The 26535-nt window shown below is 56.4% G+C and overlaps 1 protein-coding gene across 1 annotated transcript; it reads left to right on the top strand.

The window, feature by feature from the left end:
* Positions 1 to 888: 888 nt before the first annotated feature.
* On the top strand, positions 889 to 23635 carry TSPOAP1 (TSPO associated protein 1). Its single transcript, XM_007958025.1, has 31 exons — positions 889 to 1215; positions 2011 to 2118; positions 2388 to 2516; positions 3103 to 3282; positions 3867 to 4052; positions 5294 to 5371; positions 5475 to 5558; positions 5806 to 5895; positions 6076 to 6198; positions 6451 to 6555; positions 7856 to 7906; positions 8333 to 8353; positions 9166 to 9370; positions 9976 to 10151; positions 11608 to 11723; positions 11996 to 12105; positions 14995 to 15825; positions 15995 to 16146; positions 16431 to 16808; positions 16897 to 17133; positions 17462 to 17647; positions 18224 to 19054; positions 19696 to 19795; positions 19886 to 20040; positions 21075 to 21243; positions 21647 to 21718; positions 22108 to 22140; positions 22328 to 22431; positions 22518 to 22589; positions 22830 to 22940; positions 23606 to 23635. Exons 1-31 carry the CDS (start codon positions 889 to 891, stop codon positions 23633 to 23635), a joined length of 5550 nt encoding a protein of 1849 aa, XP_007956216.1.
* Positions 23636 to 26535: the final 2900 nt, after the last annotated feature.

Below are 26535 nucleotides of genomic sequence, written 5' to 3'. Positions count from 1 at the left end.
GCTTGCCCCCCATTCTGAGGCTCAGCCCTCCTCCGCGCCCACCATCTCAGGGCTCCGGGGCTGTAGGGGACCCTGCAGTCCCCAGAGCTGAGTCCAGTGGGGCAGAGACTATGAGGCAAGCGGCCCATCGACCCAGGCCTCCTTAGGACAGCCTGGCTGCCTAGCCAGCGAGCAGCAGCGGAGAGAGGAACGGAGATAAAGGACCACGGCGGACCACTGGGGACCACCCTCAGCAGCTCCTGTGGACCCTCGCTAGGCTAAGGGGCTGTGATGGATGGCCAGACTCACAGAAGCTGATGGACACACGATAACACCGATGCATACAGCTGCACAACACTGACACACTCAGATACAACCAGTGACAGTATCACACTCTGCCACAGCCCTGCAATACAGACACCCCCATACACACACACACACAGAAACAACTGGTAACTCTGACACAGGCACAGTCAGTGACACACGGCACATCCCCCCCACACACACACACAAGGGAGGGGACACCCATCCTCCAAACATACATAGCGCTGACACGAACAGACAGACCTGGAGACACACACACATACACCCTCACCCAGGCACTGTTATCAGTGGCCTCTGCACATCCTCCCCACCCCCACAGGGACACCCTCCCTTCTTCACACACTCATACACACACAGCCACAAGCAAACATAGATTGCGTACCCCTGGCTCCAGCTCCTGCAGTCTTGACTCCTTCTGCAGCCTTGCATCGTGGGTGGGGAAGAGCTCAGCCAACCTCAGATGGAGCCTCGGTGAAGCCAAGAGCTCAGAGGGGACAGGGTCTGGCCTGGCATGACCCTCGCCAGCCCCCCCAGTTGGCTGGGTGATGTTCCCCGGCTCAGATTCTGGGGTCCCTTGGCAGTACCATGGAGCAACTGACATCCCTCCCACGGCCTGGGGACCCCGGAGCCATGGAGCCATGGGCACTGGCCGCCTGGCACAGCCGGACTCCAGGCCAGGGGGGTGAGCCTGGAGGCACAGCCCCAAGCATTGCTGATACTCCGGCTGCTCTGCAAGTTGGAGAATTGAGGCCTGGGGAGAGTTCAGAGCCCGAGGGGGCCCGGCGCCCTGGGCCTGTAGAGAGCATTGACTCCGAAGGGCCACTGACGGGGCTGCCTCTCCGAAGGCAGCAAGCAGAGAGCCCTGGACCTGGCGGCCTGACGCTGGAGGACAAGGTAGAGGCTTTCCCTAAGGTAAGGGCTGTGGAGGTCAGGGTCTGTGAGGTGGGGGCCTCTCTAGCCTGGGCACACAGCAGCGCAGGATAGACAACCCCTCTGTCCACCTCTCCTTTCCTCTTGGCCTGTCTCTGTCTGTGGGTCTGTCTCTGTGACTATCAGTCCTCCCTTCTTTGGACACTAGGCTCAGTGGTTCCATTTATTCCCCATCTGTCTGTCATTCTCTTGCCTGTCTATCTACATTTGGCCCTGCCCCTTCCTCCTCCCCCAGGGTCTCTCTGACAGTCTGTCTTTCTGTGTCTCCTCCATGAGTGTCTGTCTGTCTGTCCTTGGGGGCTGAGGATACTGGGGGCGTGTAGAGATATACAGTGGAATCAAAGTCCAGAGGAAACAGATTTAGGGAAGGGGGCTAAGGGCTGGGCTGAGCAAGGTTTGAGCAAGGGAGGGCCAGATTTGGGATGCTGCAAGCAGTTTCCCATAGAGATGGAGAGACCAGGATTTTGGGGGAGGGAAAGGGACTCAGGGGCCATGAAGAGCCTGGAGGAGTGGGAGCGGGAGCTCGGACTGGCATTTCCAGGAGAAGAAAAAGACGCGCAGTGGGTGGAAGACTCCAGGAATAGCAGGGAGGACCCCAGGACTAAGCACCCCCTTCTAGGCCTCCTTGTGCACCTCTCTGAAGGCCTGAGATTTAGGGGAGAGAACCTTGCTGCCTCTGTGTCCCCCCTGACTGTGGACGGGTAGTGCTGCCACAGGGAGGTCTCTGACTGAGAGGCTGGTCTCCTGAAGCTGAGTGTCCCTTCCTTTCCACGCCAGGCCAAGCTGAACATGGGCTTTGGGGACAGGCCCAATCTAGAGCTGCTGAGGGCTCTGGGGGAGCTGCAACAGCGCTGTGCCATCCTGAAGGAAGAAAACCAGATGCTGGTGAGGCTTGGAGAGTGGGACCTGGGGGAGGCAGGCTCAGACACTCTGGCCCTCTGCCTCAGTGCCCTCCCTCCCCCATGAACATCTCTCCGACAGGGGGCCACATAATAAGAGATGTCAAAATAAGACCCAAGAGGGTGAACTCCTGCCTAGAGCTGCAGAGGACTTGCCATGAGCCTAGGGCACTAGTCTAGGGGCTGGGCAGCTAGGATGCGGTCTTGGCGGGGTACGCTCTACATGTACCCCAATCTTGCCTGACCCTTTGTCAGAGAAAGAGCAGCTTCCCAGAGACAGAGGAGAAGGTGCGGAGGCTGAAGAGGAAGAACGCGGAGCTGGCGGTCATTGCCAAGCGGCTGGAGGAGAGGGCCCGGAAGCTGCAGGAGACTAACCTGAGGGTGGTGAGGACGCAGGCCACTGGACAGGGCCTGGGTGACCAGGGAGGAGGGGAGCCAGGTGTGACTCTGAGAGGCTGTGGCTCTGGGGTCATAGACCCTTAGCACTCAGGAAAGCAGAAACCCAGCGGGGGCCATGTGAAAAGGGCAAATGCTGGCCAGTTTTGAGAGCTGAGGATTTCTGGAGCGAGAGGAGGGAGGAAAGGGCTGAGGGAGGAGGCTCCCGAACAGGCGGGGAGCAGAATTCTGGACTACCACGAGCTGGTGCTGGCTGCAGCCTATGCTGAGCTCATCTCAGGGTGCAGAGCTGGTGGGGGCAGGGATGAAGACCAATGGTGGTGACAGTCTGGAATTAGCAGCATGCTTTGGGCCTAAACTGGGATGTGGAGTTAACCCTTTAATTCCTGGGGACTGCCAGGTTGGGATCTAATGAGGCCTCTAGGTCCCCTAAGGCCCCAGGCACAGGGTGGAAGCAGGAGGCTGCACTTCTAGGTTTTCATCCCAAGCCCTCCTTTCGCGGAGGTGCTGAGGATTGGAGGATGGACCCTAGCCCTTCAGTGATGACCATTGGCCTTACCCCTCCTCTGGCCAGGTGAGTGCCCCGGTGCCTCGGCCAGGGGCCAGTTTGGAGTTGTGCCGGAAGGCCCTGGCGCGCCAGCGAGCCCGGGACCTCAGTGAAACAGCCAGCGCCCTGCTGGCCAAGGACAAGCAGATTGCCGCCTTGCAGCGAGAGTGCAGGGAGCTGCAGGCCAGGCTCACCCTGGCAGGCAAGGTGCGTGTGAACGGGCCCTGGTCACCCCTTCCAGCTCAGCCCTTCACAGGGCCGCCTGCTGGCCGGCCTACTTCCACAACGTGTGGGGTGTGGACGAGATGTTAATGAAATGCAAATGAGGCAGGAAGGTAGAGGCTTCTGGGGAGTACGTTCCCCTGGCAACGGCCCAGGTGGGAGCCGGCCGAAGTAGCTTGAACTGAAGGAGGTGGAGCCATCCAGAAGTCTCAGACCTGGGAATTTCTGTGCCCCAGGCTCGAGGCAGTGAGCTAGTGGGGCCTGGCTGTTTGCATCCACACTTACCTCACACTTGTGTGAAAGGGTGTTTACAGGCATTTTGCACAGGGCCGGGCGCATGTTGCGTGCCCAGCAAATGAGTTACTATTCCTGTGGGTGTCTGCACATAGGCTAGCGGAAGCATGTGGCTGTATATGCATGCACATATGCCCAGGCATGTATGCATACGACAATATGCATGATCCCGCGCATCCGAGGCCCTCTAGCTAGGCGGAGGGCGCGCTCTCCTGGGGGATGGCGTGAGGTAGAGGGCGGCTCGGCCTGACTCCATTCAGCGTCCCCTCACTCAGGAGGGTCCCCAGTGGCTCCACGTGCGGGACTTCGACCGGCTCCTGCGCGAGTCCCAGCGGGAGGTGCTGCGGCTGCAGAGGCAGATCGCCCTGCGTAACCAGCAGGGGCCGCCCCCGCCGCCCCGACCCTCGGGCCCAGCTGTCCTGGCCCGAGCAGGGGGACCAGCCCCCGGCGCCCCGGGAGAGGTGAGCGCAGACTCCTGGGCAGGTGTGTGGCTGTGTGTAGGCCGGGGTGGTAGTGGTGGCTCTGGAATCCCCCCTGCACGGTGCTCATTAGCCCCGAGTACCTGGTGACGGATGCGCACTCCGAGGGGCTGCGGAGCTAGTCCGACCCCGAGGGCAAGATTCCCTGCACCCCTCCCCGCGCCCCTACCTGCGCCGCGCCCGCCCCGGGCATCCCAAGTTCCGCCCCCCGCGGGTCTGCTTCCCGCCTGGCCCGCCCCGTCGCCCCTGCCGAGCTGCCAGTGGTATGGCCCGGCTGCAAATCCTCGGTTGCCCTAGCAGCCGCCCGGGGCCCGGCCCGCGCTGCCACCTCCCGCCGCCGCCGTAGCGCGGGGACGCTCCCTTCTGCGCCAGCCCCGCCTGCCAGGCCCGCCCCGGCTCCTCGGGGGCGGCGGTGCGTCCGCTCTCGCTCCAGGTACGGGCGACCCTCACTGGGCATGGGGCTTAGGCAGCTAATGTCCCAAGGGCCTAGGACACCTCCCCGCGGACCCCCAGAACTTATGGGTCTGGCCCTTGTCTGTGCTCTCTGCTGGGCAGTATCTAGGTCCGTCCCTTCTAGGAAGAGGGACGGAGACGCGAACCGATAGCGACCAAGGCCACAGGGTGTGAGTTGCTTCTTGCTCCGATTTTGCCCCTCTGCCTGGCCCAGGAAGGGGAGATGATGCACCTCACATCAAGACCTGCCCTCCCCTCAAAGTTTGCACCGATAAATGGGAGGTGGGACGGGGTGGGCTTGGGGGAAGCCTGGAGGAGGGTCTGGTCAGATAAGCACTGTTCTAGGCCAGGCCCAGATATGGATGCTCCAGAACCTCAGCTCTGGGAATGCCTCCATGTCCCCTGGGCCCAGGCAGCCTCCTAATTCTCTGCCAGTCACTGAAGGACACCTAGGACAGTTATTGAGTGCAGAATGGGGTTGGCTGCTGCAAGCTAAAAAGGGAAAGCTTTGGCCTGGATAAGGGACCTGGTTCCCAGGACCCACATGGGCCCCAGGATCTCAAAGCACTTATGGCTCCGGACCCAGGAGTCCAGCCTCTGCACATTTATATCAACTGGAGTTGATGGGGGTGGGTGAGCAGACAGCCCCCTCCTGAGCAGGGATCTCATTGCTGACTGTGAGATGGGGTAGGACCCTCCCAGGCTGGGCTGGGGCAGGCTGTCCTGGGACCCTGTCCTCACTGCCAGCCCCTACCCCTGGGCATTTGCAGGCCACGCCCCAGGAGGATGTGGACAACCCACAGGTGGTCATAGGGGAGCCTGAGAAACCACAGAGGGTACAGCAACTGGTAAGTGCTCAGGCCAAGGATTGGAGAGGACCTGTAATGGGCAGATGGGCCCTCCCACCTGAGGAACCCTCTGGGCTGACCCACTGGGTTCTGACCTTCACAGGAGTCAGAGCTCAGCAAGAAGCGGAAGAAATGTGAGAGCCTGGAACAGGAAGCCCGGAAGAAGCAGAGGCGATGTGAGGAGCTGGTGAGCGCCTGGGGGTCCAGTGGTCAGCTCCTCCTTCCCCTAGGGCAGCCAGGTGGTGGGCTTCCACTCAGCTCTGCTTTCCTCCCCCTGCCCACAAGAAAGTACATTCTTTTTTGCTCTCTGGGCTCTCCTGTCTGATGCAGGTCCAAGGCAGGGGACAAAAGGGTCTTGACTTGGTGGACAGGGTCCTCTGTATGGGGAGAGAGGGACTGTGGGTGCTGCCCCCGCAACACCTCTGCTCCCTCAGGAACTGCAGCTAAGAGAAGCCCAGAATGAGAATGCCCGCCTCGTGGAGGAGAACTCTCGGCTCAGTGGGAGAGCCACGGAGAAGGAGCAGGTACCAGCTCTGCCCCAGGTGCTGTGGGGGCCCGAACTTCTGCCAGGGCCCCAGCCTCTGGTGAGAGACTTCCTTCTCCACCTTGAACTGGGCTGGGGTATGCAGGACACTATCCCCTCTAATGAGGGAGCCCATGCGACAAAGCTCACACACCCAGCTCCCTGCCACACCCCTCTCCAGGTGGAGTGGGAGAATGCAGAGCTGAGGGGCCGGCTCCTAGGGGTGACAGAGGAGAGGGACTCAGCCCTTCACAAGAGCCAGGACCTGCAGAGCAAGCTGGAGAGCCTGGAGCAGGTGCTGAAGGTAAGGGGACTGTGTAGGTGGGGAAAGGATATTGATCCCTGGCACAGGGAGAAAATGGGACAGTGGAACATGCCCACGAGGCCTCAGCCACCATCCACTGGCTGTGGGACTTCAGCCTCTTTCCTTCTCTAGCCTCAGTTTTGTTTTCCATAGAAGGGATCTGCAGCAATGTCTGAGGCGCCCTCTTCTTAGATCTTCTGTAGAAATGGTGGAGTGGAGGCGCTGGTCTTGACCCAGGGGCTTGTGTTTCAGCGCATGCGGGAGGTGGCCCAGCGGCGGCAGCAGCTGGAGGTGGAGCACGAGCGGGCTCGGCTCGGCCTGCAGGAGAAGCAGGAGGAGGTCCGGAGGTTGCAGCAGGTGGGGACAAGGCCTCCCAGGATGGGGACAGGAGTGAGGGAAGGGTGGTAGCCTGCTGGACCCCAGCTTAGACATCCACTCACCCAGAAAGCATTTTCTGAGTACCTGCTGTGTGCCAGGCACTGTGTTAGGCACTGGGGAGACAGTGGTGAACAAAGACGAGGTTCCTAACCAACCTGGAAATAATCAGATTCAGGAATGAGGTCATTTTGGACACTGACAGGTGCAGTGGAGGAAATGAACAGAGTGATGTGACAGAGAGTGACTGAGATGGGGTGGGGGGCAGTTTAGAGAAGTGGTCAGGGAAAGCCTCTCTGAGGAGGTGACAGTTGAGCTAATCCCTGCATGGCAAGAAGGAACCAGCCATGAGAGCTAGGGAAAAAGCACTCCAGGAATAGTGAGTAGAAGTGCAAATGCCCTGTGGTAGGAAAGCGCTTGGAGTGTCTGAGAACAGTATGGTTAGAATATACTAAGAGACAGACGGAATAGCAGGAATTGGCTGGATCAGGCTGGACTTAAAAGCCATGGGAATAGTTTGGATACTTTGTTTTGTGAGCAGTTAGAAGGGGCGTGGCATGATCCTATTCATAATTTTAGAAGATCCCTTTGGGGGCAGTGTGGCGGGTAGATTGTGGGAGCTGGCATGAAGGCAGGTGAACAAGTGTTAGGAGGTGGTTGCTGCACTGGTGCAGGTGGGAGACTAGGTATTCTGGACCAGGGTGCAGCCTCTGGAGGTGGAAACAGAGTTGAAATATATTTTGGAAATGGAATTGGCAAGATTTATCGTGGGATTAGGGTTGAGTCCCTACTCTGTCATCCCTTTCCTCTCTGAGAGGAAAGGAAGACTCAAGGATGACACTGAGGCTTTGGGCTTAAGCACCCTGATGGAGGGTGGGGTGTAGAGTAGAAAGTGGGACCAACACCATGCCCTGGGACCCCTAACACTCCACAAGGAACAGAAGAAGTGAAGCAGAGCCAAGAAGCCGAGAAGGAACATGCAGAGAGGTAGAAGGGAAGTCAGGAACGCAGCTGTCCCAAAGGGAGAAACAGTACGAGGCCCCACCTCTCTTTGACCCCATTGCCTTCTGGCCTAAGGTGTAGGGGAGGGTGAGTGTTCAGCGAAGGAGAGCCCCACAGCCTCTCCTGTTCCCAGTCCCCTTCCCTTCTCCCTTTCCCCTCTACCCTTCTCTCCTTTTCCCTTCACTCCCTTGTTCCTTCTACCCATCCTCCCTCATACTTTCCTCTACCCCGCCCCAGATCTCTCTTTGCCCACCATCATCTTGCTTCCTCCTACCTATAGGCCCAGGCAGAAGCCAAGAGAGAACATGAAGGGGCTGTGCAGCTGCTGGAGGTAGGGTCCCCAGAGATGGCCACCGGCTCCATTGCTTGCGGGAAAGGCAGGGAACTTCAGATAAAGCTGGAATGGACTGTGTGTGTGTATGTGTGTGTTGGGGGGAGAGTATGAGGCTTCAGGAGAGGCCCTTAAACTCTCCAGGACCTGGGGAATCCTCTTCACCATCAGCCTGTATCTCAGGCTGAGGCATGGCTGGGGCAAGGGCTCCTGAGCCTGGTGGCCGCAGTCTCCCATTGCAACTCACTCCCAAGAGGCTGCCTTTACCCTAAAATACCCTTCCATTTAGGAACTTTGCAGTCCAGGGAGGCCTACTGGATGGGATGTGGTCCACTTAGGCCCCATTCTCGTTTATCTCTTTCTGGGTTAATGACCAGTGGACTAAGGGCTCTCACCTCTTTTCTATGTTTTCCTTTTCTGCCACAGTCTACCTTGGATTCCATGCAGGTATAACTTCCTTATTCTCTGTCCCCTCAACCTCCCTGGGTATCCCCTCCTCCATACCTCTCCAGGATGACTGAGTTTTCATCTTCATCTCCTGTCTTAGGGCCCAAGCAGTCCCAACTGTCATGTCCGTCAGAGGAAGGTGGCAGACCTGCAAATCCTTAGATGGCCTGGGTCCCTGCAGGATACATAGCCCATTCCCTTGTCCCAGACTTACTCCTGTGCCTGGCAGTCATGGGATTTTCCCTTCTCCAAAACAAAGCCATTGAGACCATGAGGACGTTCATCACCAGTCTTAACTCATGATTCTCCTGATAATGGCTAGGGTTGGGGCTGTCCTAATATCTGAGAAAAATTCTTGGGAATTGGCCTGTTCCTGTCACAAAGATGTCCCTAGATCCCTTGTGGAGTCTCTTGCCCCACCTCCCTGAGGGCAGGGGTTTTGGTCACTGTTTGGTCACTGACTGTGGGTGGTGGTGGCAGGTAAGTGGGTCTGAGGCTGAGAAACTCTGGATGTGATACTGGTGATAGTGGTGGGGGGTGGGATCCATCCCTATTGGCCTGGAAAGCAGCCAGAAGCAGGAAGTGTGGCCTGCCTGGGGCTAAGGGTGTGAAGAGTATGAGGCAGACCTTGGCTCTGGAGGAGGGCTGGAATGAAGGTGGCCCATAGTCCCAGGGCTTCACACTCCACTCAGCCAATATGAAGGGCTGAGGGGCAGCCAGGCCAAGGGTCTGGGTGTTCGGTGCCCTGTGTGGCACAGGCTGGGACTGGGCAGCTTTGCCGGGCTTTGGGTTGATGGTAGGTCTTGATCCAGGCCCGGGTCCGAGAGCTTGAGGAGCAGTGCCGCAGCCAAACTGAGCGCTTCAGCCTCTTGGCGCAGGAGCTCCAGGCCTTCCGCCTGCACCCTGGCCCCTTGGATCTGCTCACCTCTGCCCTGGGCTGCACTGCCCTTGGGGACCGCCTACAACCCCGTTGTTGCTGCTCTATGCCCCAGCCCTGCCAGGGGTCCGGCTCCAAAGGTAAGGTGGATCCCAGTGACATTGGCCTGGAATTCCTAGCCCTGGGGCTTTTGGAAAGGAGGCACCTGTTGCATAGAGCAGGGAGTTCAGGGTCAGAGAAGGCAAGTGACTCACCCAAAGTTACACAGCAAGTTAGAGCCATGCCTGATGAAAACCAGGTTCTGATGGGGAAAAATAGAGCCCAATAGGGTGACCGTTCCCAAGTTTGGGCCCAGATGTCTCAGGCCACTGCTCCTCTCCTCCCAATAAGACCTTTATGGTCATAGCTAGGAGTTGGGCAGTAGGAGACAGTAGCAGGCAGGATGGGCTTAGGAGTCAGTTGAATCTGGTGGTCACAGCTCCACTGACTTTACAGTCAATAGGCCTAAGCTCTAAAACAGGAATAATTAAATGCACCTCATCAAGCTGCTGTGAGGATCCTGTGAAATCATGCATGCAAATCATGTATGCTTGGGACTTAGCAATCTCCCTCCCCTGGGTAATTCCCTTCTTAAAGGAAATCTGGCTATGGAGGGCTTGACCCCCATATCCAAGAAGCTCCACCCTATCTCCCTGGTCCCTCTTCAGGCCACAGACCCCCAGCCCACGTGCCATCTTCTCTTTAGACCTTGACCTCCCGCCGGGCTCTCCAGGGCGTTGTACCCCAAAGTCTTCTGAACCTGCCTCTGGCACCCTTGCTGGGGCCCCTCGAAGGGGCCCCTCTAAGAAGACTGAGTCTCTCTCCAACTCCTCTCGCTCCGAGTCCGTCCACAACAGCCCCAAGTCCTGCCCTACGCCCGAGGTCAGTGCTGAGGAGGGTTTCTGGTCCTGCTTTGGGAAAGGGAAAGGGAGGTCTGCCATGACTTCTTCTGGGATCTCCAGGAGTTAGGTTCCAACTTGGAAAGTGAGGCTGACTTGGGGAGAGAAGGACCATGAATTCCTCCTTGTGTTTCCCATCTTTGCTCTCCAAGGCCTGCCTGCAAATTCCACTTTGGGGCCTCCTGGCACCACCCCTCTGGGGCCCAAGGAGGCCCTAGAGTCCTGGGCTGAGGGGAGGGAGACATTTTGATGCCAGGAACCACATAATGAGATTGTTCATAAGGACACCTATAGCAGAAGCAGGTGGCTGTGAAAAAGAGCACAGGTTTGAGTACTGAAATCCCAGCTTTGGCTACTCAAGTCCCTGACCCTTTCTGGGCTTCAGTTTCCTTACCTGAATATTGGAACTACTAAAACCTGCCTTGTAAAGTTGTGAGGATGACATGAAAAAATATAAGGAAGCACCTCATTTAATATGGCACACACAGTAGATATTTACCACAAAAACTCATTGCTATCAAGTCGGATCTGACTCATAGCAACCCCTCCTTGGTTTTCCGAGGCGGTATTGCTACGGAAGTAGATTGCCCAGTCTTCCTTCTGAGGAGTGGCTGGTGGGTTTGAACCTCCAGCTTTCTGGTTAGCAGTCAAATGCCTTAGACACTACGCCACCAGAGCTCCTATTTACCACATGACAGCTATTATAAGTTCTATAGCATCACTCACAACTTGTTTGGTCATCTTGTCCCTTTCTCTACCTCCCAGTGCGGAGGGAGGCAGGTGTGGAGTGGCTCTGGAACCTACATTGCCAAAGATGGTAGAACACTGTGCTGGGCCTCTACTGCCCCCTTGTGTTTTAGAGTGGTGGTGCGGCCCCTGTCTACCCTTCAATCCCTTTGGCCCCGGCTTTGACAGAGAAGAAAAGTCGTCTTTCAGACTGGCCTCAAAAATATCAACCAGGGTCAGAGAAGTAGGGGTTCCCCCAGTCATGGACCAGACAGGTGGACAGGGAGTTCAGAGCTGAACCACAGAAGCACTGTCACAGAGTGAGAGGCAGGGACTTCTCCAATCCCCTCTGCCCCTTCTCTTCCAGTTCTTTACCTTCAGGCTGCTTTACTGCATGTCACTTTGAGGAACCAAACTGCCATTTGACACCCACTCCCCATACCAGCCGTGACCTGGCCCTCTCTCAGCTGGTTTGGGGCAGTAGGGGCCAGGGCTCCCTTCCTGGGGCACGAAGCTGGGCTCTGTCAGGCCCTGCTGGCTTAGGCAGTGATTTAGAAAACATCTCGTGCTCCTTGCCACTGACCTTAAACAGCATGTGCTCACTCGACTGTCTCCCAGGCAGTGGGTCTTCCTCTGGCTCGGTCTGGCTTCCTGCCTACTTTGCCTTTGGCCCTAGGCCCTGAAGAGGCCCAGCTCTTTCTGCTTGCCCCTAGGCGGACACAGCCAGTGAGGTGGAAGAGCTAGAGGCAGACAGTGTCTCCCTGCTCCCAGCAGCATCAGAGGGCACCCGGAGAGGATCCAGGATCCAAGTCTTCCTAGCACGTTACAGGTAGGCCTCCCACCCTTGAACCCCCTGCCTCCCAGCATTTAGGGTGTATGGGGACAGGGACCATGTGATAGAGATGGCAGGGTGGCTATAGGGATCTCAGCTGGACGTGTACTCTTCACCTAGTTGGGCCAAGGTGGCTGAGTAAACACTCTGCTTTGCTAAAGATGGATGAACACATTTCCATGAAGGCCTGAGGCAGTGGGCGAGAGAAGACGGGACACGGAGGTGGGATGTAGTCACTGTCTTCCTCCTCCTCCTGCCTCTTTCAATAGCTACAACCCCTTTGAGGGCCCCAATGAGAACCCAGAGGCAGAGCTTCCGCTGACCGCAGGCGAGTATATCTACATCTATGGCAACATGGACGAGGATGGCTTTTATGAAGGTAGGAAGGTAGTGGGTCGTTCTATCCATTCCCCTGACTTTAAGCCTGTGTTCCCAAAGGGCCCCCTCCATCCACACCCTCTCCCCAGCATGCTCAGCCCACCATAACTTTTTAGATTCAGCTTAAAGGCTTCCAGAGACCTCTGCAGCCAGTGGGGAAAGGAAAAGAAAGGGGTCTGGGGAAAGAGACAACTAGGCTGTCTGTGGGTCTGGCCCCAAGCAGGGCAGCACAGGGCATATTCAGATCTGAGCCTGGAACACCCACAACTTTGGGTTTGTAAGGCCAGGCCTTCAAAACTGTTCAGAGCCTCTCCCTTGGGCCTATGCCTGAGTGGCTGCCTGGAATGATGGTACCCACTCTGGCTGTGTGGCTGAAATAGCTAAACTTCCATGACATTGGAATACAGAGAGCCAGATGATATAGCTTCCAGGTAAAGTATGTTTTATGAAAAACAAAACAAGAAAACCAGTTTTTTGGGGGAGAGAATCCACAAAAGCATAATGTTAACCAACCACAATTTACTAGAATTTGAATTATACAATCTCAGAATGTAGACAACTGGGTGTAGTTGCCACATTCCTCATCAACATTTAGCTAAGTGACTGCTTCATCTACGTCTCATCCCATCTGGACTGTCCTTAGTGGCAGAGCTTCCCGAGAGTGTGCCTGACTCCGGCCCAGGCCGGCACCTCAGTCACACAGGGCTGTCGATCAGCTTCCTGTCAAGGTGTGCACCTTTATCACACAGTTCAGAGTTGCCGTAACAAAGCACCACAAACCTAGTGGTTTCAAACAAGGGAAATGTATTCTCTCACAGTCTTGGAGGTCTGAAGTCCAAAAGCGATGTGTCAGCAGGGCTGTACTCCCTCCAAAGGCTCTAGGGAAGATTCCATTCCTTGTCTCTTCTAGCTTCGAGGGGGTCCAGGGGTACTGTGGCTTGTGGCCACATCACTTCAGTCCCTGCCTCTGTGGTTGCATTGCCCTTCTTCTCTCAGTGTCTCTCCTCTGTCTGTCTGTCTCTTTTTTTCAAGAGTTAAATTTTCTTTATTTATTTGGTAAATTTTTATTGTGATTTGGGTGAAAGTTTACACAGCAAATTCATTTTCCATACAGCATTTCATATACATTTTGTCTCATGACATTGACTACAATTCCCCACAATATAGCAGCTCTCTTCCCTCTTCCGCCCCATAGTTACCTCTTCCCTGTGTCCTTCCTTCCCATGCACTCCTGCCCCCCAAGCTGTCTCCCTGTGCATACACAACCTTTCAGCTCTCTCATGATTGATTGCTCCAAGGAGTGTATCTACCTGATGTAAATGTTACATCTGCAAAGACCCTTTTACCAAATAAGGCCCCATTCATGGGTTCCAGGGATTGGGATATGGATCTATCTTTTGGGGGCCACCATTCAACCCCCTTCAGTGTTTATATGACCTAATTTATTGAAAGTGCTTATTTTTGTTTTTCAAGATTCCTTACTTCTTTCTCCTCCTAGCAGTGTGTGTGTGTGTGTGTGTGTGTGGTGGGGGTATCAATCACTATTGGGGAAACTCCCAGGCACTCCTGAAGCTCAGACCTGCCTTGACTCACGTATCAGTCCTAAGTCCTGCTTTGCTTCCTATCTTTCTTCCAATAAGGCATAGCTGCCACCAGCTTGGCTATGTCCAGGAAATTGTTTTCTTCTCCCCAGTACTGTCTACGACATGCCATCCTCTGTGCCAGCTTCCTTCTTCATCAATATCCCTCAAACAAACAACTACAACAAATGTCTTGAAATACTTTGTCTACTGTTCAGGGGAACTGACACCAGCTAACAACCCTTACCATTACTTGCAGCCTGGGTTGGCTGCCAGGTCACACTGCTAACCCAGAGGCCTGCTGTGGGTCCTAATTCCTTCTGGAACCCACAAGTGACTGTTCTCGGGCACTGACATCTTCCATCTCTAAAGATTCCTTCCCTCACCCTGTCAAGGTAGTTGCTCCCTTTTCTCTTGTCGGGGTCTGTTTTCCACCATGGGAGTTGAAGAGTAACCCACTCCTTCCCTCAGGTCTGTAAAACTCCACATGGGAGCTTCTCAATCAGTAGAATCTGGTTTCTCATCTTGGTCCTGTTGACTTTTTTTCAGATTTTTAATATGGATGTTTTGAAATGTACAGAAAAGTTAAATAGTCCAATGAACACCTGTGTACCCATAACCTAGACTCAAAAACTGTTACCGTTTTGCCATAGTTGCTTTATCTTTATGAAGGTTAAAACAAAAAAAGGATTTGAAAGCCAGTTGCAGACATCTTGACATGTTACCTAGAAACTTCGATTTGCATCTGCTTAGGACATGGACATGCTACATCCTTGCATTTCCCATATTCTTGCAGCGTCATTGTCACCTGGAAGCTTGTTATGAACACAGACTCTTACCCCACCAGACTTACAGAATTAGAATCTGCATTTTAACACATCTCCAGCTGATTCATGTGCACATTAGAACTTAAAGGCACTGTTGGACAGTCCTTGGGTGGCCCAAACAGTTAAGCACTTGACTAACCCACAGGTTGACAGTTTGAACAAACCCAGAGAAACCCTGTGGGACAGTTCTGCTCTAACACGTGGAGCACCATCAGCTGGAATTAACTCGATGGCAACGGGTTTTTTTTTTTTTTTTTTTGATCTTACGTAACCACAGTACCATGATCACACCTTGTTATCACACCCATAAAAAGTAAGAACTCCCTCATCCAGATCTTGGTTGCTCTTATCTTTTAAAAGCACTGACAGGTCCATGTTGATTTGAATGAAATGATTATGATCATCCACTGATCAGTTGCTGAAATGAATTTAATGAATGGATTTTTCTCTACCTCCTCTCTGTCTCTCCTCTCCCTCTGCTAGGGGAGCTCATGGATGGCCGAAGGGGTCTGGTACCCTCCAATTTTGTAGAGCGTGTGTCTGATGATGACCTCCTGTCCTCCCTCCCTCTGGAGCTAGCAGATTTGTCACACAGCTCTGGCCCTGAACTCAGCTTCCTGAGTGGGGCAGGGGGTGGCAGCAGCAGTGGGGGCCAGAGCAGCGGGGGTCGTAGCCAGCCCCGAATGGAGGAGGAAGATGCAGGTGATGAGCTCAGCCTGAGTCCCCCGCCTGACGGCCTGGGTGAGCACCCTGCTGTGCCTTACCCGCGCCGCCTGACAGTCCTCAAACAGCTGGCCCACAGTCTCGTGGTGGCCTGGGAGCCGCCCCCTGAACCACTGGAGCTGCATGGCTACCATATTTGTGTGAATGGAGAACTGCGTCAGGCCCTGGGGTCTGGGGCACCTCCCAAGGCCGTGCTTGAAAACTTGGACCTGTGTGCCGGGCTTCTCCATGTTTCTGTCCAGGCCCTCACTAGCCGAGGCAGCTCAGATCCCCTGCGTTGCTGCTTGGCTGTGGGTGCCCGGGTTGGAGTGGGGCCTAGCCAGCTACGAGTCCATCGGCTGACAGCCACATCTGCTGAGATCACCTGGGTGCCCAGCAATAGCAACTTGGCCCATGCCATCTACCTCAATGGGGAAGAGTGCCCACCTGCCCGCCCTAGTACTTACTGGGCCACCTTCTGCAACCTGCGGCCGGGCACACCCTACCAGGCCCGAGTAGAGGCTCAACTCCCACCCCTAGGGTCCTGGGAGCCAGGCTGGGAGAGGCCGGAGCAGAAGACTGCCACCCTGCAGTTCACAACTCTCCCAGCAGGTGTGTAGCCAGAGCACCGAGGGACAGGCCAGATGGTACACTGTACCACAAGGAGGCTGGGTCATGGAGAGGCTGGAAGGAGAGACTGGCTCTTCCCATTCTCAGGGAAATGGCAGTGGGGCTGGTATCACTGGTGGGCATTACTAGGCCTTGTACCCCTCCCTTCCAGGCCCACCTGATGCCCCCCTGGATGTGCAGATTGAGCCGGGGCCCTCCCCCGGAATCTTGATCATCAGCTGGCTCCCAGTCACCATTGATGCTGCAGGCTCCTCCAATGGTGTCCGGGTCACAGGCTATGCCATCTATGCAGATGGGCAGAAGGTATGGCCTGATTACTGTATCCCACCTCTATTCTGGGAGCAGGATGCAGCTGTCTCCTGGCCTAGTCTCTACATACTGGCACAGAGGTGCTCAGCCCCCGGCATTTGGGAACCATGTAGAAGACTAGCTAAGAGCATGGCATCAGATGACTGGGATTCAACAACTAGAAGCGTGGGCTTAGTTAAATGGTATACTGCCATAATGGTAGCTGCCTGTGTTATCCTTGTGTCTGCACATTGGGCTATCTCAGCTGTCCTTTACCAGCTTCTTCCTTCCCACTGCAGATCATGGAGGTGGCCTCACCCACAGCAGGCAGCGTGCTGGTGGAGCTGTCCCAGCTGCAGCTGTTGCGGGCGTGCCGAGAGGTGGCCGTGCGCACCATGTCACCCCATGGCGAGTCAGCTGACTCCATCCCAGCCCCCGTAGCCCCAGCCCTGGCTCTGGCCTGCCTGCCAGCCAGGGTCTCCTGCCCCTCACCCCAGCCAGGCTCAGAGGCCAGACCACCCTTTGTTCCAGCCTCCCCAGGGCCCGGAGACCCCAGCTCTCCTCTCCGGCACCCTGTTCCCCATGGAACTCAAGAGCCCCCAGGAGCCCCCCTAGCAAGCCCTCCCAGTGAGGTATCAAGAGGATCCCAAGAAGAGCCTCCAGCATCTTGGTCCCAGGTATCCTGGGCTGGGGGGCAGGAAGAGCCAGTGGGGGCTAGGAGAATGGCCTAGGCTTGAGACCTCTCCTCAGTGCCTGCCATTGCAGGAGGAGGCCGGGGCAGCCGTGCTAGGTGTCTTGGAGGAGAGCAAGATCAGTGAGCCAGCTGTGGGTGATGGAGGCCCTAGCCCTGCAGCTCCTGCACTGGCCCAGGAAGAGGCTAAGTGGACCACAGGAGAGGTCTGCCCAGTGCCCTGCTCCACCCAGGGAGCCCTGGCCCAGCGGGCACCATGTACTGAGGCCAGCCAAGGAGACACAGGGTCCGGGCTGCGGCCCAGGGCTGAGGTACGCAACTGGGGAGACACCGTGCAACCTCCAAGAATTGGGGCCACCCCCTGCCTCCTGCCAACAAAATATGGTTGCCCTTGTCCCTTGTTCTCCCCTCTGGTCTGTGCTGTGTGTCCATTTCTTTGTCACATTTTTCCTCCCAGGTTTCACTCCTATTTTGCTTCTGTCCTCCTGGTCTAAGGCTCCCCTGCCATCTGCACACCAGCCCCCCAATCTGGCTGGCCCTTTTTCCCTCTTTTCTCCTGGCTGGGGCTGACCCTGTCTAAAGCCCCTGACACCCCCTCACTACCCCTCCCATCGCCCTTCCATTGTCTGCCTCTTACAGAGAGAAGACCCAGCAGAGCTCGGGATCCGTCCGGTGAACTCCCTTGTGGACCACAGCCGCAACTCAGACCTGTCAGACATCCAGGAGGAGGAGGAGGAGGAGGAGGAAGAGGAGGAGCTGGGTTCCAGGCCTTGCTCTTTCCAGAAGCAGGTTGCTGGCAACAGCATCAGGGAGAACGGGGCCAAGGTAACGGGGTGAGAAGAGAAGGAACTGGTGGGCTCTAGATCTCAGCCTCCACCTTGGGTGGAGACCAGCTGTATCAGTGCCACTGAATGTCAGCAACATTCTAGGTGTGTGGCCTGGGCCCTGTCCTAAGCAGCAGGTGTGAAGTGGCCCAGGATCAGCCTCTGGCTGCCTGGGACGAAAGGGGAGAGGAGGAGCTGTTGTCCGCATTCCACTACCCTGCCAGATGTAGTGCATGGGCTAGGGGACCCGGTGTTTGGAGCTTCTGAGTCTAGGTGGGGGCTCACTGCTCTTACAGACACGGCCTTCTCCCTATGTGTCTTTCCCCAGGGCCTGATCCTGGGGTCTGCCCCCTAATTCTTCCTCTGTCTCAGCCCTGGTGACTCTGGGCAAGCCCCCGTCCCTCTGGGTTCTTCCCCACAGTGGGGAAGGACTGTGGAGGAATGGGGGAGATGGTCCTGGAGGAAACGGAGGGCAGGCTGTGGGGTTGTCTCCACCCCCTGCCCTCATTTGAGGGCAAAGGTCCCACCTCTCTCCTCTTTCCTGTGGACCTCTCTTCCTGCCGCTCCCCAACCCCAGCCCGACTCCTTGTGTGAGACGGACAGCGACGAGGAGATCTTGGAGCAGATCCTGGAGCTGCCCCTCCAGCAGTTCTGCAGCAAGAAGCTCTTTAGCATCCCGGAGGAGGAGGAGGACGAGGACGAGGACGGAGAGGAGGAGAAGCGGGGGGCAGGCTGCTCTCCCCGAGACCCTAGCCTGCTCGAGGCGGCTTTGCTGGGGCTGGGCTTTGACAGTGCTCAACCCCGAGGACCTGGCCCATGCCCATTGTCTCCTGAGCCTGTCAGGGCTGGGGACCGCCTGGAGGACATACCTGGACTAGTTGGTGGAAGCAGCCGGAGGAGAGGAGGTGGCACCCTGGAGAAGCCCCCAAATCGCAGGCGGCCCCCAGACTCCCGTGAACACTGTAGCCGACTTATTGGCAATGGCGGGCCCCAGCCCCTTGGACGACCAGGCCCCACACGGGAGAGGGGTGGCCCTCCTGTGGGCGAGGGGACCAGGGCTGGACCAGAGGCTGGTGGGAAAGGGCGGCTGGCCCCTTCCCGATGTCCCCGTGGCCAGGCCCTGGAGTCTGGTCTGGCCAGCTGCCTGTCCCCGAAGTGCTTAGAAATCAGCATTGAGTATGATTCTGATGATGAGCAGGAGGCAGGCAGTGGGGGCGTCAGCATCACCAGCTCCTGCTATCCTGGAGAGGGGGAGGCCTGGGGCATGGTGCCCATAGGACGGCCCAGGGGGGCTCTGAAGACCAATTCATCCCCCAACCCCTACCCACGCCCCCCAGCCTGGGAGAAAGGGGAGCCAGAGTGGAGAGGCCGCAGTGCAACAGGCAGAGCCAAAGAGCTATCCTCCTGGGTCCGTGCCCACTCCCGCCCTGGGCAGCCCCGTGCCTGCTGCCGCCTGGTGGCCCTGCTTGCTGCCCACCAGCCACTCCCATTCCACGCTGCCGCCTCCATCAGCAGAGGTGGTGCCTGGCCTCTGGGCTCCCTCACCTGCCTCTTCCCACCCACATTCCACCGCTTTGCTGCTTCTGCGGAACAGAACTGGGATGCACAATATTCTATTGCCACTAGTTGCCAATCGCTACCAGCAAGCCCCTTGCCCTCAGGCAGGGTGGCACTGTCCTTGGCTTAGCTAGTTACATCTTCAGGATACCGACTGATGCCATGTCCATCGTCACTGACCCTGACTTTGACACGAGGCACTCCTCCCAAATGCTCCTCGGCAAACTCTGATACCTAAGCTTAGTTCCCTCTCCTGCACTCACCTCCTTGGGGGCTGGAGCCTCCCTCCTGTCTGCTCCCCACCAGTGGGGTACCTGATGCCTCCAGTGAGGTGGGGGCAGAGGCTCCCCAGAGGAATGTTGTGCCCTTGCTCTGCTGTGCTGCTTATGCTGGAGGGGCAGAGCTGGGGATGGGCGTGGGTCCTGCCTCTACGGATGTGCCTGCCGGAGGGGTGGTGTGCCACTTCTGCTGTCTGTTGCCCTTTCTTTGCAGACAACAGAGATGGGGGAGCCCAGAGGGCAGGACTGCTCTGGGCGGAGGGGCCCCGCACGGAAAGGGGCCCGGGCTCCCAAGCCAGGCTCCAGTGAGCTGGGTGAGCACCTGATGGGCACTGGGCTGGGTGTGAGGGGCCTTTCATGACCCCTTGGCCAGAGTCCATTGAGATGCTGCCCTTTCTCCCCAGCCCCTCTGAGGAGCCCCCCGGAAGAGGTGCTGACCTACCAGGACCTACCTGTCAGGGTCTTTGTGGCTCTGTTTGACTACGATCCTGTGTCAATGTCACCCAACCCTGACGCCGGGGAAGAGGAGCTCCCCTTCCAGGAGGGGCAGATCCTGAAGGTGACTTACATAGGGCCTGGGCTCAGCTTCCAAATCCAACCAGCTGTTCTCCCTCTTGGCCCTGCGTCCTTTCCCCCTGGGGGTATCAGAGTGTCATTGTTGAGGGCACTGCTTTGAGAGCCAGATGTAGATTTGGGATCCTGGCTCTGCCACTTCCAGCTGAGAAACCTTGGGTAGATTACCTAACTCCTCTGTGCTTCAGTTTCCTCATTGGTAAAATGGGGGCAATATTAATGCTTCCCTCACAGGGTTGTTTTGAGGATTAAATGATTCAATATACCTAAAGCCCTTGTGGGAGCTCTGGTAGCATAGTGGCTACGGCACTTGACTGCTAACCAGAAGGCTGGCGGTTCACATCCACCAGCCACTCCTCGGAAGGAAGATGGGGCAGTCTACTTCCGTAGTGATACTGCCTCGGAAACCCAAGGAGGGGTCGCTATGAGTCGGGGCCGACTCGACGGCAAACAACAACAACAACAAAGCCCTTGAACTGCCTGGCATATAGTCAACACAATGGTTGCTGCTGTTGGCATTTTTTTTTTTTTTTTACTATTCCTCCAAGTATTTGGAAGTTCTGGTGGCATAGTGGCTAAGGCATATGACTGCTAACCAGAAGGCTGGCAGTTCAAACCCACCAGCCACTCCTTGGAAGGAAGATTGGGCAATCTACTTCTGTAGTGATACAGCCTCGGAAACCCAAGGAGGGGTCGCTATGAGTTGGATCCGACTCAACAGCAGTGAGCCAAGTATTATTGAAGGCTTTTGCTATTGCTCTGAGGTTAGAGAGATCCAATCCGGGGTGGGCTAAGGAAGAGGATATATAGACAGCAGAGGAGGATAATATAGAAAGGATTTTTTCCCTTTTATCCCTTCAATCCTCATTCTCTGCTGTTCTCCCTGTTTTCTGTTCCACGGCCCTCCAAAGGGAGACCATTCTTTTGTAGGCCCTAGTGTGGTGCTGCTGATGTTTGGGACCTAGAGGCACAGGGAGGAAGCTAGAATGGCCTCCTGAGACAACTGGTCTTTGTCTCCAGGTGTTTGGGGACAAGGATGCAGATGGCTTCTACCGGGGCGAAGGTGGGGGCCGGATGGGCTACATCCCCTGCAACATGGTGGCAGAGGTGGCTGTGGACAGCCCTGCGGAGAGACAGCAGCTGCTCCAGCGGGGTTACTTGTCCCCAGATGTCCTCACTGAGGGCTCAGGTATGACCTACTGTTATCCTTCACCCACCTCCCACTTCCCTGTTCCAACCCAGCCCCATGCTGAGAGCTTGTATGTCTGGAGTGGCCGGGGTGCCTCATTTATCCAAGGCCCTGCAGGCCTCCAGGGCCTTGTGGAGACTACAGCAAATACGCCCTTGCTGTGGGCTCGCCAGGTGGCTTAGGAGTCTGTTGCGGAGGGATGGGCCTGTTCACAATACTCTGATGCTCCCCGTGTATTTTGGGTCCTAGAGATTAATTAGGATGGGGCTCTGTGCTGGAGATGGGGAAAGAATGCCCTTAAAAAACCTGACCCAGCCCTGAGGAGGCTCCCAGAGTCTCTGTCCTGACCCCCACATCCCCTGCCTCAGTTTCTCTCTGACACCTCCTTGCCTTCCTGGATCAGGGAACGGTCCCTTTGTGTACTCCACAGCCCACACAGCTGGGCCGCCCCCCAAGCCCCGCCGCTCCAAGAAAGGTGGGTGAGACTCCTCTCCCCCTTGGTGCCTGTGAGCATGTGTACTGGGTGGGGGTGACGGTGGCACTGCTTGGCTCTCTGGCGGGGGGCAGGTAAAGGGAATAAGGGCAGACCTTTACCCTCTTCCTCCTGCCCAGTGAGGGGATGAGGGTAGATGGCCAGGACCTCTGCTCAAAAGAGCCCTGGACTTTGAATTCTATGTAATTGAGCATGTCCCTTATCCATCCCCCGGACCTCAATTTGCCACCAGACTGGAGTTATATGCTCCCCGAGGGTCCTCCCCACGATACCCTTTGTGAGAGGGCACGCACCCTGCCTGTCCTGCACCACCCCAGCGTGGAGTGAGGTGGGAAGTGGGGAGCGGGGCTCACAGCACACTCTTTCCACAGCTGAGTCAGAAGGCCCTGCTCATCCCTGTCCAGGTGGGGGGCCATCCTTTGGCAGAGGGGACTGGGCAAAGAGGTGGGATGGGCAGACCCTCTGGCCTCTCTCCCGGAGCTATTACTAGTGGGGTGGTGAATGAGGGTCAGTGAGCCCTAGTGCAGTGGATGGGGTGGGGTGGGGTGGAGTCTAGAAAGAAGCCTGAGCCTTCTCTTCTTCCCCTGACAGGCCCCCCTAACTCGGTCTCCTCTTCTGGCCTGAAAGCTCCCCGCCCCATGGTGGCTGCATTTGACTACAACCCCCAGGAGAACTCCCCCAACATGGATGTGGAGGTGCGGACCCTCAGACAGAACTCACATGAAGAGAGGTGGAGGCAAGGCCTCCCAGGACCTGACACCTGCCCTTGGTCTCTCTACAGGCAGAGCTGCCCTTCCAAGCAGGGGACGTCATCACCGTGTTCGGGAGCATGGATGATGATGGTTTCTACTATGTGAGAACATGGGGGTGCACTGCACTCCACCTCACCAGCCCCTTCACAGAGAGCTCTGGGGGAGGTTGGGGGTGGGCAAGGGTTCCTGATGAAAGCCTGGTGTAATAGATGAGGTCACCTTCCATGATAATGACATTCCTTCAGGGGCTTCAGGGTCAATGGGGCAGGCCTGGGGGGCTCAGGAGGAGAGAGAGTCCAACTTCTTCCCTAGCCTCCGTCTCACCAGCATCTCCTCCTCAGGGTGAACTGAATGGACAAAGGGGTCTTGTTCCATCCAACTTTCTGGAGGGTCCTGGACCTGCGGCAGGTAGTCTGGACAGGGAGCCTGGGACAACTGCAGCCGAGAGTCAGGTCAGTGAGGAGCTGGGCACCCAGCTCAACAGTGGGGGTCTCTGCCCTGCTGGGGTGGTGGGGACTGGGACAATGTTGTGGGAGGGACAGCTAAGGTGGTAATAACAGGCAAACACTGCCCCAAGGAAGAAGCTGCTGAGTTACGGCCAGAGGGTCGCCAGCAGGGGCAACTCCTTCATGGTAGCTGGAAGTTGGGGTATGTGCAGAGGGGTAATGGCTGCAACACTGATCTCCAGGCCATCACCCCTGCTGTCCACATCCTGGTCTGATATAGTGCAGGGAATGGGGGGGCACCTTGTGAGAAAGAATCTTCTGGCCCCCCCTACACACACACACCTCTATACCAATCATAGTGTCCATTTCAAGTTCTCCCTCCTTGCAGCATCTCCGTCTTCCTCAGATTTTAAAGGCCAGAGTTCGGGGTTCTCATTCTTAGAGCTTGCCTCTCCTCGGAGTGGGTGAGGTACAATTAAGCCTCCAGTCTCAGAGCGCCAGCAGAGGGTGAGGGGCCAGGCCCTGACCAGAAAACCATGGGCTTCCATCTGCACTTAGTTCTAAATGCCGAGAGCTCTCAAAGAGGTCAAGCCCCCGTGACCTGGGTGACTGGATGGAGAGCGGGCAGGTCTGTCGGTAACGCATCTCCTGTCTTTGTTCCCTGTTCTCAGAGAATGAGGAGGAGAAGAGTCCAGTGCTAGCTGGAGGTAGATATATGTAGAGAGAGCAACATGTAAGTGGGCGACTGGCCCTGCCACATCCCATGCACCCTCCTTCCCATTTCACCACAATCAAATAGTGCTTCTCTGCCTCAGATACCGGAGCTCAACTCGCTCTTCTCCTTTCTCCCAGAGAATGGGGGAGAGAGATCTTGCCTCGAGCCAGATTTGGGTACAGGTTCATTCTCCAGCCTGTCTCTGCTCCCCTTGGCTTGCCTTTAGCCTGGGCAGTGCTAGCTGTTGTGGGAATAATTAAGTCATCCTAGTATGTGACATCTCATGTTAGCTGACTCCTCATATTCTATAACACATGCCACTTATAGAATATTACGTGACATGCATGTTCCACCTTGTCAGCATATTATGATACTATATGACTATAGTATTATACTACTGTGATTATTATTGGTGTTGGAAAGATGACTCTGTAATGTCACCAGTAATAATAGTGTCCCCACCCTTGTCTTCTGTATCATGACCTGGCTGGGTGATGAGATGTATGATTTTACTTCTAACTCTCACTTTTCTCTGCTTTGGGGGATAGAAAGGAGAGCTCAAATAATTGGAATCCATAGGTAACTCCAGACTATTCTCCAGGGCTCCGAGAGCCCCTTCTTTTGTTTTCCCAACAACCCCTCCCTCCTGGGGATGCTGGAGAAGGTGTCCTGGGAGGAGTAGGAAGGACCTGGGAGCTTCCCAGACTGGCCCCGAAGCCCTGCTTGGCTGGCAGTAGATGCACAGGCATCTCTGTGGGCAAGGCCTACCACATAACCCAGGGCCTTGGGGGTAGTTGCGGTCCTAGGCTATGCAGCCATTTCCCTGCCTCTTGGTTTGGGTCCCCCAGCTGGGTCTGGCTAGGAGGCTGTCATTCTCTGGGTGGCAAGCAAGTTTGAGGAGAGTGGGGAAGAGGACATGCAGGCTGGCCAGGTCCTGACAGGGCTCTGCCGGGCACAGGAGGTTGCTTGGGAATGTAGGAATATGTGAGTTAGGGGTGGGGAAGGGTTTCCTGGTCTCTTTCCTGTTCCCTGATTCCCTGTTCTTAGTCTACCAATGAGCACTGTCTGGGGGGGCCTGAGGTTGGGGGAGAAGCTTAGGGCTGCAGCTGGAGCTGGTGGGACGTTCTGGAGGAGATGATGAGAGTGGGTCATCCTGGCTCCGGGGCTTGTGGTGGGAGCTGAATGATGCAGCCGACTCTAGATCCCCTCCTGGCCCAGGCTCTCTGCTGTCCCCTCAGGGGCCATTCAAGGGAGAGACTTAGTGGGCACTGGCTCTACTCCCTGGAGGCAGAAGGACTGGGCAGGGCTGTTTTGGATGCCACCTATGAGGTATTGTTGGAACTACCTCCACTGGAGGGGACAAGGCTGTCTCTGAGTGTTCCTTATCCTTGCCTCCCTTCGCTGGGACAGGGAGAATGTGTAGGAAGTTGGGGTCATCCATCCCCAGGCTCAGGTTCTGAGAACTCTTGAGTGCTATCAGCCAGTGCCCTGTAGTGAGACCCGGAGAAAAGGAAGGGCCTTGCCCAGGGTCACAAGTGAACAGAAAGCAGAACTGAGACTGCATCTGGTTGGACTCCCAACTCAGTGCACCTTGGACTCATCCCACCATTTCATCTCTCTGTGTTCTGTGTGGTATAGGGGCTGTGGCAGGGTGAAAGAGGAGGCCTCTGGCTGTCTGCAATCTTTTGGGAGGTGGGAGCCTGCAGGCACATGAGGTTGTAAAAAAAGAGTCAGGGGCTGGGGCAGGCCCTGACCTTGCCCCTTTTCTCTCCTATCCTAGGACTGGGCCAGTACATCCCCTGGTCCCCCAGGGCCCCTGGGCTGGCCCTATGCCCCCAGCCCTGGAAGTCCCTCTAGGACTGAACTGGGGGAGCCACATGGTACAAGCGAGAAGATGAGGGGTCTCCTCTCCAAGGGGAAGCAGCTCCTCAGGAAACTGGGCTCTGGGAAGAAGGAGTGAAACTATGGCCCATCCTGCTGGCAGAAGTGGCCTCCTAAGGCCCCAGAGACCCTAGAAATCTGCCCTGACTGGGCAGAGAAGGCCCCGGACTGAGTCTAGGCCTCCTGCTCTTCAGATTTAACACTGTGGCACTTGGATGGGAAGCAAAGAGACTTGATGAAGGTCAGAGCTAGATGCATCCTTAAGGATGAATCCTCTTGATGGGCACCCTCCTCTTTCAGGAGGGGAAACTGAGGCCCACAGAAAGGAAATAACTTGGCCATGGTCTCCAGACCTCAGTCACAGAGCCAGGACTGGACATAAGACTCTCAGCTCTTACTCTAGTGCTTTTCCCACCACACTGTGCTAGGGTGGGGACCCTGTGGGAGAACAGTCAGTTCCCTCCGATGGCTCTGGTTATCCTGATCATGTCTCCCCTCCCTTGAAGGAAAGTTTGCACTGGATTCTCCCCAGCCCCACCTCCCCGCCGGGCAGGAGGGGCAGAGCCATGTATATATGTACATACTCAGTGCCTCAGCCCAGCTTCCTCCATCTCGCTTCCACTGCACAGGCCCGGGAAGGAGAACGGCCATGCCAAAGCGGGCCTAACCCCGCCCCATAGTGCTCCACCCCTCCATGCCAGCCTGGCCTCTGGGCCCCCTACGGTTTGCACCCCAAAGGCCCAGGGGCCCACAGGCAGAAAGCAGGAGTTGGGTTTGCCTTATTTTGCTCATCGGATTCAACTCTTTTGCATCATTTTCCTTTGGCCCCCATTGGAGTCCAGGGGCTGGAGAGAAATACAGACATATGAAGCTATTTTCATACATTCCCTGTTTAGAGTGGGGTAGGGGACTCCCCACCCTTACCCTAACCACCCCACCCCCCACCCTATGGCTGGGTGAGTGTCTCTGCATGTTTCCTTTGCTGTGGTGGGAGATTGACTGAAC

Source organism: Orycteropus afer, unplaced genomic scaffold (genome assembly GCF_000298275.1).
Source record: "Orycteropus afer afer isolate SDZICR_OR568_19922 unplaced genomic scaffold, OryAfe1.0 scaffold00834, whole genome shotgun sequence".
Lineage (NCBI taxonomy): Eukaryota > Metazoa > Chordata > Mammalia > Tubulidentata > Orycteropodidae > Orycteropus > Orycteropus afer.
Note: the sequence above shows the minus strand (reverse complement) of the source record. Positions and strands in the feature narration are given on the sequence as shown.

Bases quoted from the DNA above. Each gene is read 5' to 3' on its own strand.
- TSPOAP1 (XM_007958025.1), top strand. From the start codon at position 889: ATGGAGCAACTGACATCCCTCCCACGGCCTGGGGACCCCGGAGCCATG. The intron at 2,119-2,387 runs GTGAGGCTTGGA...ACCCTTTGTCAG, and splicing joins AGGAAGAAAACCAGATGCTG to AGAAAGAGCAGCTTCCCAGA. The intron at 22,432-22,517 runs GTGCGGACCCTC...GTCTCTCTACAG, and splicing joins CCCCCAACATGGATGTGGAG to GCAGAGCTGCCCTTCCAAGC.